The following is a 14264-nucleotide window of genomic DNA, read 5'->3' on the forward strand; positions in this document are numbered from 1 at the left end:
GAAGCAACATCTTCCACAACTAGACTGAAGAACAAAACGACAGCAACTTGTCTGTTCCCCTTCCCCCAATTCCCCAGCGCTGTTCCCATCCCCACAATTCCCCAATAAAAATCTTTAAAAAACTAAACTAAAATTAAAAAAAATAATAAAAAAGAACACTTGCTAAAGCACCTAAACTCAGCAGCAAGAGCACAAAGAAAATTACAAACACAGATTCAAAGGGCCCACACACAGCACCATCAAAACCCATCACTAGGATCACTTGGTGTCCAATGTGGGAATTCTCAAATTTAGCAGATCAAGAGAGAAAAATCATGTACCAAAGGTGCAGGGATGACATTTGATGAATTTCAACATCTATTTTTGATTTTAAAAAAGCTTTTAGCAAATGAAAAGCAGAGGGAACATCTTTAACCTGATACAGGGCATGTAGAAGACACTTGGCGAATCTCACGCTTAATGCTGAAATGGCAAAAGCTTCCCTTTAAAACCAGGAGTAGACAGGGACGCCTGCTGTCATTCTTGACTGAATGGGGGTGATGCCAGCTGTCTTAACAGACCCTCAAGCAAGATGGGAGTCTTTCTGGTATAGTACGAGTGGTCTGGCTCTGCGGGCACGCTGATCTCATCTCTGGCCTTGTAGTGCTCTAGCAGTCTGTAGAGCGCCCTCGTCTCCCCCATGAGTTTGGGCATGTGGAGGGGACATGACAAGGCAGAGGGTCCCCACTTCCTGGTGGTGGTGTACAGCAAGATGGGGACCTTTTGGAGAATAGTTTGGGGACTGTATTCATTACATTAGAGTGTGGATGGGTTTCTACAATAAAATGAGATAGAAGCAACACAGGAGAAGGCTGAAAATGAGGTGCAATAAAGTTAAGAACTTTTGTTTATAAGAAAACACCATGAAGAGAATATAAAGGTAGCCATCCCTGGGCCGGGGGTGGGGTGGTGGTGGAGGACTCCTGCCCTTCCTGCAGGAGGTTGCCCAGTGTGGTCACTGTAAGGACTAGATAGTGGTCCCCTCTGACCTTGGGAGGGAGGGGCTCAGAAGCTCCTGAGCACAAGGCCTTCCCCTCCCTCAGTCCCTTCCTTGAATCCTTTTGCCTTTTGTTGTTTTCTTTTTAGAAGTACTAAAGTTTTAGGTTTTACATTTAGGTCTATGATCCGTATTAAATTAATATTTGTATATAGTACAAAATGTGGATCAGTGTTATTTATCTGTTTGCATATGGCTATCTAATTGCTCCAGTACCATTTGTTGAAAAGATTATTCTTGCTGCACCAAGTTGCCTTTGCACATTTATTTTTAAAAATCTGTTTCCCATGTATGTATGGGTGTATTTCTGGGATTTTATATTCTCTTTCTTTGATTTATTTGTCTATGTTGACACCAACACCATACTTTCTTGGTTACTGAACTTCATAATAAGTCTTGGAATCTGTAGTGTTAGCCCTACAGCTTTGTTCTGGTTTTCTTTGTTTGTTTGTTTTTAACTTGCTTTGGCTATTTTATTATTATTTTCTATCTCTCACCCCTTCCCCTTTGGCAACCATCAACTTGTTCTCTATATCATGGGTCTGTTTTTGTTTTGTTTATTAATTCATTTTGTTTTGTTTTGTTTTAAGATTCTATATATAAGTGAGATCATATGGTATTTGTCTTTCTTTGTCTGACTTAGCTTAATATTTCTTTTTTTTTTTTTTTTTTTTTTTTTTAGCTGAGCCATCCTGCTACCTGTTGGCAGCTTAGCGGCCGCTCAGCTCGGGCTGGCCTCGAACCGCTGTTGCTCAGAGGCATAATATTTCACTTAGCATAATATCCGCTAGGTCTATCCATGTTGTCTCAAATGTCAAGATTTCATTCTTTTTTGTTTTGAATAGTATCCCATTGTAGGTATGTACCACATCTTTTTATCTGTTGATGGACATCTAGGTTGCTTCTGTATTATATTGCTAGTAATAATGTAGGGGTGCATATATCTTTTCAAATTAATGTTTTTGTTTTCTTTGGATAAATACGCAGAAGTGGAATTGCTGGATCACAATGTAGTTCTATTTTTAATTTTTTGAGGAACTTCCATACTGTTTTCCATGGTGGCTGCACCAATCTGCAATCCCACAAACAGTGCTCGAGGGTTCCCTCTTCTCTACATCCTCACCAACACTTGTTTGTTGATTTATTGATGATGACCATTCTAAGGAGTGTGAGGTGATATCTCATTGTGGTTTTTATTTGTATTTCCCTGACGATTAGTGATGTTGAGCATCTGTTCATATGTCTATTGGCCATCTGTATGTCCTCTTTAGAGAAATGCCTACTCAGGTTCTCTGCCCATTTTTTAATTGGATTGATTTTTTTGATGTTAAATTGTATGAGTTCTTTATATATTTTGGATACTGACCTCTTATTGGATATATTATTGGCAAATATCTTCTCCCATCCATTCAGCAGGATGTCCTTTCATTTTGTTAATAGTTTCCTTTGCTGTGCGGAAACTTTTTAGTTTGATGTAGTCCCATATGTTTTTTTCTTTTGTTTCACACCCTCAAGGAGATATAGCTCTATGTGTGTGTGCGTGTGTGTGTGTGTACACACACACACACACACACGCACACACACTAAGAGCAGTGTAAAAGAGTTTACTGTCTATGTTTTCTTCTGGGAGTTTAAAGTTTAAAGTTTCAGGTCTAACATTTAAGTCTTTAATCCATTTTGCGTTTATTCTTGTATATGGTGTAAGGAAGTGGTTTAGTTTCAGCTTTTTGCATGCATCTGTTCAGTTTTCCCAGCACCATTTATTGGAGAGACTGTCTTTACCCCATTGTATTTTTTGCCCGCTTTGTCAAGGTTAGTTAATCATATAAACATGGCTTTATTTCTGGGCTCTCTGTTCTGTTCCATTGATCTCTGTGTCTGTTTTTATGCCAGTACCATGCTGTCTTGATTACTATGACCTTGTAGTATAGTTTGGTATCAGGTAGTATGATAACTTTCTCTTTTTCCTATCTCAAGATAGCTTTGGCTATTTGGGGTCTTTAATGGTTCCATATAAATTTTAGGATTATTTGTTCTAGTTCTTAGAAGAATGCCATTGGTATTTTCATAATGATTGCATTGAATCTGTAGATTACTTTGGGTACTATGGACATTTTAATGACATTAAGCCTTCCAATCCATGAGCAAGGTGTAGTCTTCCATTTATTTGTGTCTTCAATTTCTTTCTTCAGTATTGTATAGTTTTCAGTGTACAGGTCTTTTACCTCTTTGGTTAAGTTTATTCTGAGGTATTTTATACTTTCTGATGCAATTGCAAAAGGGATTGTTTTCTTAAATCCTCTGATCATTCATTATTGGTGTATAGAAATACAATAGATTTCTGTGTATTGATTCTGTATCTTGCAACTTTTTGGAAGTCATTTATTAGTTTAATAGTTTTTTTGGTGATAGTTTTTTTGGTGGAGTCTTTAGTGTTTTCTATTAATATATATAGTATCATGCCATCTGCAAATAATGAGTTTTACTTCTTCTTTTCTGATTTGGATGCCTTTTATTTCTTTGTCTTGTCTGATTGCTGTGGCTAGGACTTCCAGTACCATGTTTAATAACAGTAGTGAGAGTGATCATCTTTGTCTTGTTCCTGATCTTAAAGAAAAAGCTTTTAGATTTTTCTTATGATGTTAGCCATGACTTTGAGTAAGGCCTTGGGAGCAGAGCAGTGTGGCTGCGGTAGGGTTCCAGCTTCCTGCTACCTCTGGGTGGAGGGCCCTGCCCTCATTCCCCATGTGCAGTGTAGATGAGGGGCCGTGGGTGGGTATGGGAAACTTGTCCTCAACCCACATAGGCAGTATGGATGCAGGTGGACCTGGGTGTGGGGGGACCCCTGTCCTCGGTCTCCTTGGACTGGAAGGCAATGTGGCTCAGGTGGGGGACACACTGCCTCCCCGGCCTGGGAAGCAGTGTGGCACACCATCTTTCCCCGGTCCCCATTCACACTCACAGCTGCCCCTTCTAGCCTGGCCCCAGATCCCCCCAGGTTGGCCCCACCATAGGGGGTCCTCTTGGATGCTGGAATGTTTTCGCCCTGCATGGAGCTCGGTTAATCTCAGGGAATCCAGCCTGGGTCGTGCAGGTTGGAGGCTGCACGGTTTCTGCCGCCTGGCACCGGTTCTGGGCACAGCTGTTGACATTCCTGTCTGGGGACAAGTCTCCATGTGAGCTGCCTTTGTGTGAGGAGCGTGGTTCTTCCGGCCTCCAGCACGGGGTCTACGGGCCCCTGCCTGTTCCCTGCCCGCCTCAGCAGCTGTCTTAGGGCAGAAGGCCTGGAAGTCCACGAAGCCGCCCATGTCAGTTACTGTGTCCCTGTGCCCTTAGGCATGAAGTCCTAACCCCGGGGTTGTTGGCACAGGTCACTGGCTGCCATGCTAGCTTCCTCCCTCACCCTCCACCTCTCTAGCTCAGCATCCCAGCTTGGAGCTCACAGGCGCCTTTTCCCCAAAGGCCTTACTGTCTCTGTCCATACCGCTGGGCCACCCACTTGGTGCCCCTTCTGTGCCTTTGGGACCTTGGGTTCGCCCCCAGCCCACACCCATGCTGGCTTCTCACTGTGCACGGGGGTGGGTGGGCACTTCTGGCTCAAAGCATCATGCAGGGAGAGGTGGGCTGCCCCTGCAGTGACATCTGTAGGGACTGGAGCTGGCAGGGACTCCACTGGGGTTTTGCTTGCGGGCACCCTAGGTCTCAGGAGGCAGTGGCAGTCCCTGCTCCCCCATAGCTCTCCAGTCAACCCCAGGGGCTCATGGTGCTGGCTCTGAGCACATGGCTAGCAGGGCCCAGGCCTAAGGTGGGTCTTCTCAGTGCACTAGAGTGTGGAGTGAGGGAGAGGGGTGGTGCAGCCTTGCTCTGGGGCCTACCCATGTGGCCTCACCCTTCCGGCTCAGTGTGCAGGGGTGCCTCTTGCTCCTGCTTCCCTGCCTGCTCCCGTCTGCACCCTGGGGCCTTCTGCCCTGATGTCCCTACAGAGTCCTCCCCCAGGTTCTCCCTGGGCTTCCTGCCCTTGGGAGCTGACCTGAGCAGGTGAGGCAGGCGCTGCCCCTTCAGAGTCTGGGGGCCCGGCCAGGCCTTCAGGAAAGTAGATAGCTCCACCCCAGGCAAGGCCTGGGAGAGGCCATGCTGTGGTAGGTATTTGGGGGGTGGGGCAGGGGTAGGGAGGCTTTGAAAAGTAGTACCCAGGTTGTCCCCAGAGGAGCATCACCACTGGGGATCTGGTAGAGGGTGGGGTCCTAGGAGGGCCCACCCGCCTCCCTTTCTGTGCAGAAGCTGTGGCTCTCAGAGTAAGCCTGGTGGCCCCTGTGCCCTGAGGGGCCTTTGGAGAGGTAGCAGGAGGGGGGGATGGGCACGCGGGGCGGGGCGGTCGCTCCAGTGTCTGGGAACACCTGGTTTTCATGGTTGGGCTGGGGTGGGGGGCTCTCGCCTTGGGGCCCTGAGTCCTGCCCCTGAGCGGGTGAGCATGCTTCCCTCCCTAGGACTGAGGGTCTGGGTGTGGCTAGGCATAGACATGCCTAGGGCCCAGATGTGCACTTATCTATCTGGGGCCACGAGGCCAGTGGGTCTGAGCATGTAGCAGAAAGACGGTCAGTCCTTGGATGGAGCAGGTGATGGGGGATGGGATGGGCAGGCAGGTCAGAGGGCAGGCTACTGATTCAGTGGGTGAGGGCCTTGGGTCGAGCGCAGGAGAAACGGTTGGTTCCCCAGTAGTACCTGGGACCTGGACAGAGAGGCCTTGTCTGGCTCAGGCGTTCTGGGAGACCCCATCTGACAAAGGACCATGTGCAGAGGCTGTTGGGGAGTGTGCTACGACCCTCCCCAAGGGCCTACCCTCAGCAGGGGATGGCGGAGGTGGACATCCTAGAGCAGGGCTTCTTTAGCTGTAGGTAATCAAGGCAAGGGAGTGGGTGTGGCTCCTGCACCCTTCCTGCCCTGCCGTGTGCGCCTTCCCTGGGGTGTGTGTGTGCGATGGCTCTTCCTCTGGGGCGGTGCTCACCCCAGCCTCTCTGCACAGACTGACTGGCAGTGAGCCCCTGACCATCCTCCCGCTGACCCTGGAGCCCGAGACGGCTTCGCAGGCACACTACAAGGCCTGCGACCGGCTGAAGCTGGAGCGGAAGCAGCGGCGGATGTGCCGCCGGGACCCGGGCGTGGCCGAGACGCTGGTGGAGGCGGTCAGCATGAGTGCGCTTGAGTGTCAGTACCAGTTCCGCTTTGAGCGCTGGAACTGCACCTTGGAGGGCCGCTACCGGGCCAGCCTGCTTAAGCGAGGTATGCCAAAGGCGGAGCAGGGGGCCCGGCCCAGGTGCACCACCTGTTGAAAAGATCCGAGGTCAAGGGAGAGGAACTGGGGGGGTAGAAGAAGACCAAGGAGCTAGCTCCTGCCCCAGTTCTTCCCAACTTCCCCTGCCCCACCCTCCTGCTCCCCCAGACCCCGCTCCTTCCGCGGCCCACACATGCATGAGCAGTTGCTGGCAGGACTAGGGGCGTTTGGTAACTTTGACAGGCCCCAGGCAGCTCTGATGGCTCTTGCCACATGCAAGTGGCCAAGGCCCAGGGCCGAGGCACTGGTGGCAGGGGCCCAGCTGGTGCCCAGAGCCTCATCTCTCATGCCTCCTTCTGTATGCGAGAGCTGCTGGGGACTCATATGAAGCTCTCAATGGGCTCGTTTAAAAATTGGAACCTGAGGCCCAGGCAGAGCTCCCTGAGGGGCCTCTGGGCCATTCTGGTGGGTGGAAGACCGGGATGGATGGGATCTCTGGTCGGGTTACACAGCCACAGTGCCTCTGGATTCTCTCCCTTCTCAGGCATGTAGGAGAGCCTCCTGTCCCAGGTGCACAGTTAGCCCAGGCAGGTATGACCCCCATCCCCATGTTGAACACCTGAACGGTCCTTCAGCTGTCAGGGATTCGGGGCTTCATCAGGAATGCCTTGGTTTGGTGGCACAGAGTGACGGGTTTGCTGCTGCGGCTGCTGACTGGCCCTTCTACCCCCACAGGCTTCAAGGAGACCGCCTTTCTCTATGCCATCTCCTCTGCTGGCCTGACGCACGCGCTGGCCAAGGCCTGCAGTGCAGGCCGCATGGAGCGCTGCACCTGTGATGAGGCCCCTGACCTAGAGAACCGGGAGGCCTGGCAGTGGGGCGGCTGTGGGGACAACCTCAAGTACAGCAGCAAGTTTGTCAAGGAGTTCCTGGGTCGGCGGTCGAGCAAGGACCTGCGTGCCCGTGTGGACTTCCACAACAACCTCGTGGGTGTGAAGGCAAGCGGGGCGGGGTGGGGCGCAGGGGTAGGGGTGTGGAGGGGTTGCATGGGGCAGGGGGGTTGGTGGTGGTGGTGCTGACCAGGCTCGGCTCAGAGATGGCTGGGGGGCTGGGAATGGGTGGGGGGTGCTGCCTCTGTGCTTTAGTTCAAGCCATGTGGTGACATCCAGGATCCTTGAGTCTTCTTGCTTATAAGGCTCATTACCTGTCAGGTAGATGGAGATGCTAATTGTTATGGAGGGTGCCCGTGGTCTCCCGTAGAGGGTGTCCTGTGGTCTCCTGTGGAGAAATGGAACTGGAAGGCCTACTTTCTGCTGGTTGGGGAGGAGCTAGGTGGGTCTGGGCTTGTCTGCGTCTGGCCTTGGGTGGTCAAGGCCACTAGGAGGGTCTTTATGATGGGTACCATCTCTCTAGGAGGAAGACAGACTGGGCACTGCTTGCCGGCCCTGAGGGGTGGGCAGTCCTGTCACCAGGGACATAAGTGGAGGCAGTCTGGGATGTGTGCAGGCCAGGGGTCTGAGGGAAGGGCTGGAGTGTGTCTGACCCAAGTGTGTGCGGGGGTGCCTCTGCCTCAGTGATCTCATCTGCAGCCAGGACTCCGTTCTGAGGGCACCCAGCACACAGACTTAGGAAAAGGAATGTCTTGGCCTTCTGGCTGGGCCTTTCTGGCTTGCAGGTATGGCTGGGCCTGGGGGGACCTGGCTCCTGCCACCATCCACCCTCCCTGCAGTCCCTTGGCTCCAGGCCCACAGCACTGAAGGAGGAGTCAGGTCTGTGCCATAGTCCTCACTGTGGATGGAGCACTACCCCCTTAGTCCCTGAGTGATCTGGGCCACCAAATGCCCCTAAGGCTTAGCTAGGGCCTGGGAGAGTCAGGATGCTTTGCTTTCTACTGGGTCACTGGGAATGTGGAGCCCCAGCGTGGCGGATGGAATTAGAGCCAGCCTGCTCTTAGCCTCTTTATTGACAAGCTAGAGTTCTGAATCATGGACGGGAGCTCCCTCTCTCCTTCCACCCTCTGGGGAGGGGTGTGGGCAGATTAAATCCCCAGGCAAGGCCCTTTCCTTTGCACTCGCCTTTTGTAAGCTATACATGAAAACTCAGAATATGAAAAGTGCTCCATTAGCTCCAGGCCTGAGTAAGCAGCGTTTTAATTAAACTTGTCAGTGATTCTCAGCAGAGTGTCATTAAATATGACTCTTGTTGCCTGGCCAAAGAGCAGCTATGTTTCTTAGTCCCCTTGGGTGGCTCTTCTTGGGGGCTCAGGCCTGGCGTGGGCCACAGGGGAGGGCCTCCCTGCCCTTCCTCTTCACATTTCTCCAGGGGTCCCGGAGTGGGCAGTCCATCAGGAGGCCCAGTTGGCCTGACTTCCTGGCTTTGCAGGTGGTATCCAAGTGTTGGAAGGGGAAGGAGTTAGTCTGGGTTGGGTCAGGTGGCACCTGTACGTGCTGTAGCAACAGGTCCCGGTGCTTAGGCAGGGACGTGGTCATCTCAGTTGTAGACTCCAGTGGCCAGTCCTGCCTACTGGGAGTGCAACGCTCCAGAGAGGAGACTGCTGGGTCCTGGCTGATGGGGTACTGATGGTGGGGCTGGAGGATGGTGTGCCTTGCCCTTGCAGGGAGGAACATACGGGTGGGAAGGGATTATCTCCACAGGGCCACAGGTGCTGTGGTAGCGGCTCTGGAGGCCACACTGCTGGCTGTGGGGCTTGTATCCTAGGAGATCTGTGGCTTGAAAGGGGAGAGCTGGATGTGCAAGCTGGGGAGCCTGAGTGATGGGTGGTGGTGGTCCCCTGGGCTGTGCCTGGGTCTGAGGGTCATGGGGCTTGGTCATGGGACTTGGTCCTGGGCTGGGTGCCGGTCTCAGCCTCTCTGGGGTTGTCCACAGGCTCTGCTCTTTGTCCTGCCAGGCATGGCCCTGATGCTCACCTCCCTCCCTCCTTCACTCCAGGTGATCAAGGCTGGAGTGGAGACCACATGCAAGTGCCACGGTGTGTCAGGCTCCTGCACTGTGCGGACGTGCTGGCGGCAGCTGGCACCCTTCCACGAGGTGGGCAAGCGCCTAAAGCACAAGTATGAGACGGCGCTCAAGGTGGGCAGTACCACCAACGAGGCTGCCGGCGAGGCTGGAGCTATCTCACCGCCAAGGGGCCGGGCCACAGGGATGGGCGGCGACCCTCTGCCACGCACACCGGAGCTCGTGCACCTGGACGACTCGCCCAGCTTCTGCCTAGCTGGCCGCTTCTCCCCCGGCACTGCTGGCCGCAGGTGCCACCGCGAGAAGAACTGTGAGAGCATCTGCTGTGGGCGTGGCCACAACACGCAGAGCCGGGTAGTGACACGGCCCTGCCAGTGCCAGGTGCGCTGGTGCTGCTATGTGGAGTGCAGGCAGTGCACCCAGCGTGAGGAAGTCTACACCTGCAAAGGCTAGCGCCATGGCCGTGTGTGCAGCGCCACCTGCAGGCTGAGCCCCGGGCCGGCTGCCCCCAGCATATTTGGGAAGAAGGTGGGGGCAGGAGCCCGGGTAGGCTGGGTGGTGTCTCTGCCCCTCGCTGTCTTACCTGAAAGGCCTGGCCTGACCTCCGCATGCCCTCTGCTTGTTCCTCCATGGAACCGACAGCATTGCACTGATGCTTGCCAGGCTGTGTCTGTCCCTGAGGCTCCACCTCCTGCGTCATGATGCCCCTCACCACCTGGGCTCCCTCTGAGGGGTGCGGGTGCACTTTCATGACCACACAGGGCCTGTGCGGCAGCCTGGGGGCTGCCGTGCACTCGCTCTAGGCAGAGTCAAACCACTAGGAGAGGGACGGCTGGCCGCCCAGGTGCAGGGGACACTGCTACCCCCTCTGACATCCAGCACTTCTCTTTGGAGTGATATCAGTGACTTTTAAGTTATTTTTATTTAATATATAATAATTATTTTCTCTGTCCCTGCTATGTCCCAGGCTGAGGCTCCTCCGGTGTGGAGGGGTCCCTTCCCCCCCACCCCCCACTTTTTTGCCTGATCTGCTTTGTGTTTGAAACCACTAAGTCAAGAGAGGTGTTGCGGTTGTTGTTCTGAGGAATTAAAGCGAGCTGTGTCTGGCCACCTCCCTCAGGGCTTCCGGAAGCTAGGTCCCAGGTTCAGGCCAGCTGCCCCCACAGAGGCCATCCTGGGAAGGGTGCCTATGGGCACACAGCCCTGCACTTTGGCCCTAAAATGCAGATTTTGGGGCCAGGGGTGGCAGAGGGTAGCCTGCCTTCCCCAAGGGGTGTGCGTGGGCAGAAGAGCAGGGCCAGCCCCTTGGAGGGTTCATTTCACAAAGAAGGCACAGCTTGCTCTGTGTCTCTGTGTGAGAAGCACAGTGGGGACGGATGTGGAGAGCGTCTGGGGCTAGGATTTGGCAAACAGAAGGCTGTTCTCCTTGGCCATGATGTTGTCTTTGCAGGAAGGGGGAAAGGATGGCCTATACTGACCTGGTTTGGTTTGAGTGTGTGCACATGTATGTGCATGTGTGCATATGTGCTTGCATGTGCAGTGTGTGCATGAGTGCATATGCATGCTTGTGTGAACACGTGCATGTGTCTGCATGTGGTGTATGTGCATGTGCGTGCATGAGAACATAGGCATATGTCTGCATGGGTGTGCATGTTTGTACGTGGATGCATACATCTGTGTGAGCATGTGCATGTGTGTGTGAGCACGGGTGATGTGTGCATGCATGCATGTCTGTGAGCATGTGGCCGTGTGTGTGGGCTTGGTCCGTGGGTGGTTGGGGTGTGGCCTCCACCCTGTGCCCTTCCTCAGCGTGAATGGCAGCCTTGGCTCTGGAGCCTCTGCCCTGGGCCTGTCCTTGGCTGGGTGGCTGTGCTCCAAGGCTGCGGGTAGTGCAGAGGCGGGAACTACTGAGCTAGGACATTCCTCGGAGTCCCTGGGAGGCTCCAGGAGCCCCAGGGGACTGTGTTTTTTAAAAGAAAACCTATTTATGTTGATGTGGGTCTCTTTGTCCCTGTTTTATAGTGTAAATAGTAAAGTTTATTCTCCTGTGGTTCCGAGAATGCCCCATGAAGAACTGTGCTGATGGGGCTGTGTGGAGGCCCATCCCTGGAAGGGATCCAGGTGGGCTCCGTGGTGGTGGCGGCGGGTAGTGTGGTAGTGCGAGCCTGCTCCTCAATCTCTGTAGGCCTGTCTGGACAGGGTGGGGATGGGCTGGGGTGCATCCCAGTCGTCCCTATGCAACCCCACCTGCGGGGGCCCAGAGCAGGTGGGGCGGTATGCTCCTGCGACAAGACTAGCCGGTCACTACTGGGTCTGGAAAGGTGGCAAGTCAGAGGAAGGATATTTTTTTTTAATCAAATACCACATTTAGCTCTATCATAAATATTAAGAACAGTATTTTTTTAAACAAGGCAGAATGAAAACGTCTGCTGGCTGGTTTGTTTATATATAAATATATATCAGAATGTCTTGCTAAGCAAAGAAGCAACTCCCGCTGACAGAGCCTCTCCTTAACGTTTCTCTTCCGTGTGGGAGAGGATCTCTAGAAGAAAACGTCTTTGTGGTGGGGCCAGAGCCCCAGGTTCAGCCTCTCTGGGGGCCGCGGGGGTGGGCGGGCAGGCAGGCAGCCATGCTGAAGGCCAGGCGGGTCCCGGCCACCTGCTCCCCACCGGCCATGCGGAGTTTCAGGCTTGGTTTGGCCAAGTCCAGCAGGCGGGAGGAGAGGGGGCATTCACACACAACTCTCCTCTCTGTTCAGATTCTCCTGCGAGCCTACCCACTTCTCTACCTCATCTGTATAGCGAGTAGGTGTGTACTCGAGTGACTTGGAGAATGTATTTATTTAACGGCTTTGTGTAACAGAACCAGAAATAAATGGAAACACTAAATAAACGTATTTTAAATTATAGCCCGTCTCAGTCTGCTGACTTCAGAGTGGTTCTGGTAAGCCTGAGGGAGGAGGGTCAGAGGAGGGTCCAGGGAGGAGGATCCGTGGGAAGAGAGTTTGAAGGAGGTGGGCCTGAGGGTGGAGGGCTTGGGGAGTAGAGCCCAAGGTAGGAGGTTGGGGCAGGAGGACCTGGGGATATGGGTGTTTAGGGAATTCAGTGTCTCTCACAGACCAAGCACAACCCAATCCGACCTATTCACACATGGTGAGGCCACAGCTCTGATGTGTGAAGACCCCATCTGAGGTCCCTGGTCACTGAGTGGCTGCATGGGTTCTCTCACAATGCTGGCCACCTCCAGCTTGGCCTCTGTCCCAGCACACACTCAAACTGTGCTCCCGGGAGGGCTGTGAGCCTTGAGACCCTTGTCTCTACCACAGTCCCTGTTGGCCTCCAGGTCTGGAGGCAGAAGTCTGAGGTGAAGGTGTGTGTCACAGGGCCGCCCTCCGTCTGGAGGCTCCAGGAGAGGGTCCCTCTTGACTCTCCTGGCTGCCAGGGCTCTAGGCAACCCTGGGCTTGTGGCTACATCACCCCTGTCTCTGCCTCCCTCATCATGTGGCTTCTCCCTTCTCCATGTCTTCTCCCCTCTGTCACTGTGTGGACACCTGTCATGGGACGTAGGATCGCACAGACAATCCTGGATGCTATCATCTTAAGGTCATTAAGTACATCTGCAGAGACCCCATTTCTAACGAAGGTCCCATCCTGAGAGTCAAGCAGATGTGAATTTGGGGAGACACAGCTCTATCCACGGCAGTCCTGGAGATCTGGGGCGAGGGGTGAGGGGTGGGCCCTGTGGAAGGAGTGAGGTCTACACTGGCTGGGCAGGACAAGTAAAACCCCTTCTCTTGATTTTTGGGAAGCAAGGCTTCACTTTCTTGAGCAACTTTTCCCTCCTCACCTCAAGGCCCATATTCTTCGTGGAACAGTGGGGAGAGGCCTCCAGGATGCTGGAGGGGCAGCCCATCTCCCAGCGTATTGGGAACCTGCCTCTGCTTCCCTCTCCCTTCCCCAGGAGGGTTTAGGGGGCCTTGAGCCTAATCTCAGGGCGCTCGCAGGGCCCCAGCTCTTCCTCCTGTTTGGAGGACGCAGCCTCTTCCAGAAGCAGCTTTCTCAGCCTCCCCACATGGCCATCCGTCCATCTGTACACCTACTTTGAGTCTGGGGGGCACACCTCAACCCCCACACCCAGTGTGTCCCCAGACCCTTCCACCCTCCCTGCTAGCTTCTGTCTCCCCTTGAACCTCCTCGTGTGTCCCCCACAGATGTGACTTGCCCTATTGGACCCCCAGTGGCAGCCTATCTCCTGAGAGGTTGCCTCCCTGCCACCTCCAGTGCCATGAGTCCCCAGAAGAGATTTGTGGGGTTCCGCCTAATCTCTGTGTCCAGGCAGAGGGTTGCAGCACCCCCTCTCCAGCCCATGGACACCACTGTGAAGAGGCTGAGAGGTGCCTCTTGGCAGTGGACCCTCTGCCAGGCTGAAGGTCACCGGGCAGCCCTGTGAGACACCTCAGCCAAGCATTAACTCTGCAGGTGAGAGATGAGGGATGGGGGTAGGCAGCAGGGTGGAGGGGATCTTGGGGCATCCTATCACCTGGGGGACCTGGGTGGCCAGCTCCTCCTCAGTGCATATTGCAGAAACGAAGGCCTCCTGGGTACTGATACCGAGAGGTTGGTGGGGGGCTCAGGCCTCTGTGCCCAGATGGAGAGGGCTGCAAGCTGCCCAGGCACGGGGAGCAGGTGGCTTGAATGGGGCCATTCTTCCTGGGCATTGGTGGCTGAAACTGTAGCTGAAACTAACCCAGTATGGGAGAGCGGGGGCCGGGGCTGCAGAGGGAAGAAGGAGACTTCAGGCAGGACAGGCTGGACAGGCCCCTGTGGACTGCTTGCCTCCACCAGGGCTGACTCTCCTCCTGCCGGCATGCAGCCCCCTGCCAGGGAGCCCTCTCTGGACACCTGGGTGTCCCCTCTATCCTGGGTCCTGAGTGTGGTGGAGCTGCCCTGTGCATCTGGCTAGTCTTGCGTGTGTCCATGT

At 53.8% G+C, this 14264-nt stretch overlaps 1 protein-coding gene across 2 annotated transcripts in view; it reads left to right on the plus strand.

The window, feature by feature from the left end:
• WNT9A (Wnt family member 9A) overlaps positions 1-12192 on the plus strand; it is a 25375-nt gene extending 13183 nt beyond the window's left edge. Inside the window, exons 2-4 of one of the 2 annotated variants that reach the window (XM_019661434.1) lie at positions 6060-6316; positions 7044-7306; positions 9258-12192. In XM_019661434.1, coding sequence (XP_019516979.1) covers positions 6060-6316; positions 7044-7306; positions 9258-9737 — 1000 coding nt within the window. In that variant the 3' untranslated portion in view covers positions 9738-12192. The remainder of the gene's footprint in view (positions 1-6059; positions 6317-7043; positions 7307-9257) is intronic. The other variant, XM_019661435.1, reaches the window with a different exon arrangement.
• The last annotated feature ends 2072 nt before the right edge of the window (positions 12193-14264 follow it).

Source organism: Hipposideros armiger, unplaced genomic scaffold (assembly GCF_001890085.2).
Source record: "Hipposideros armiger isolate ML-2016 unplaced genomic scaffold, ASM189008v1 scaffold_347, whole genome shotgun sequence".
Classification (NCBI taxonomy): domain Eukaryota; kingdom Metazoa; phylum Chordata; class Mammalia; order Chiroptera; family Hipposideridae; genus Hipposideros; species Hipposideros armiger.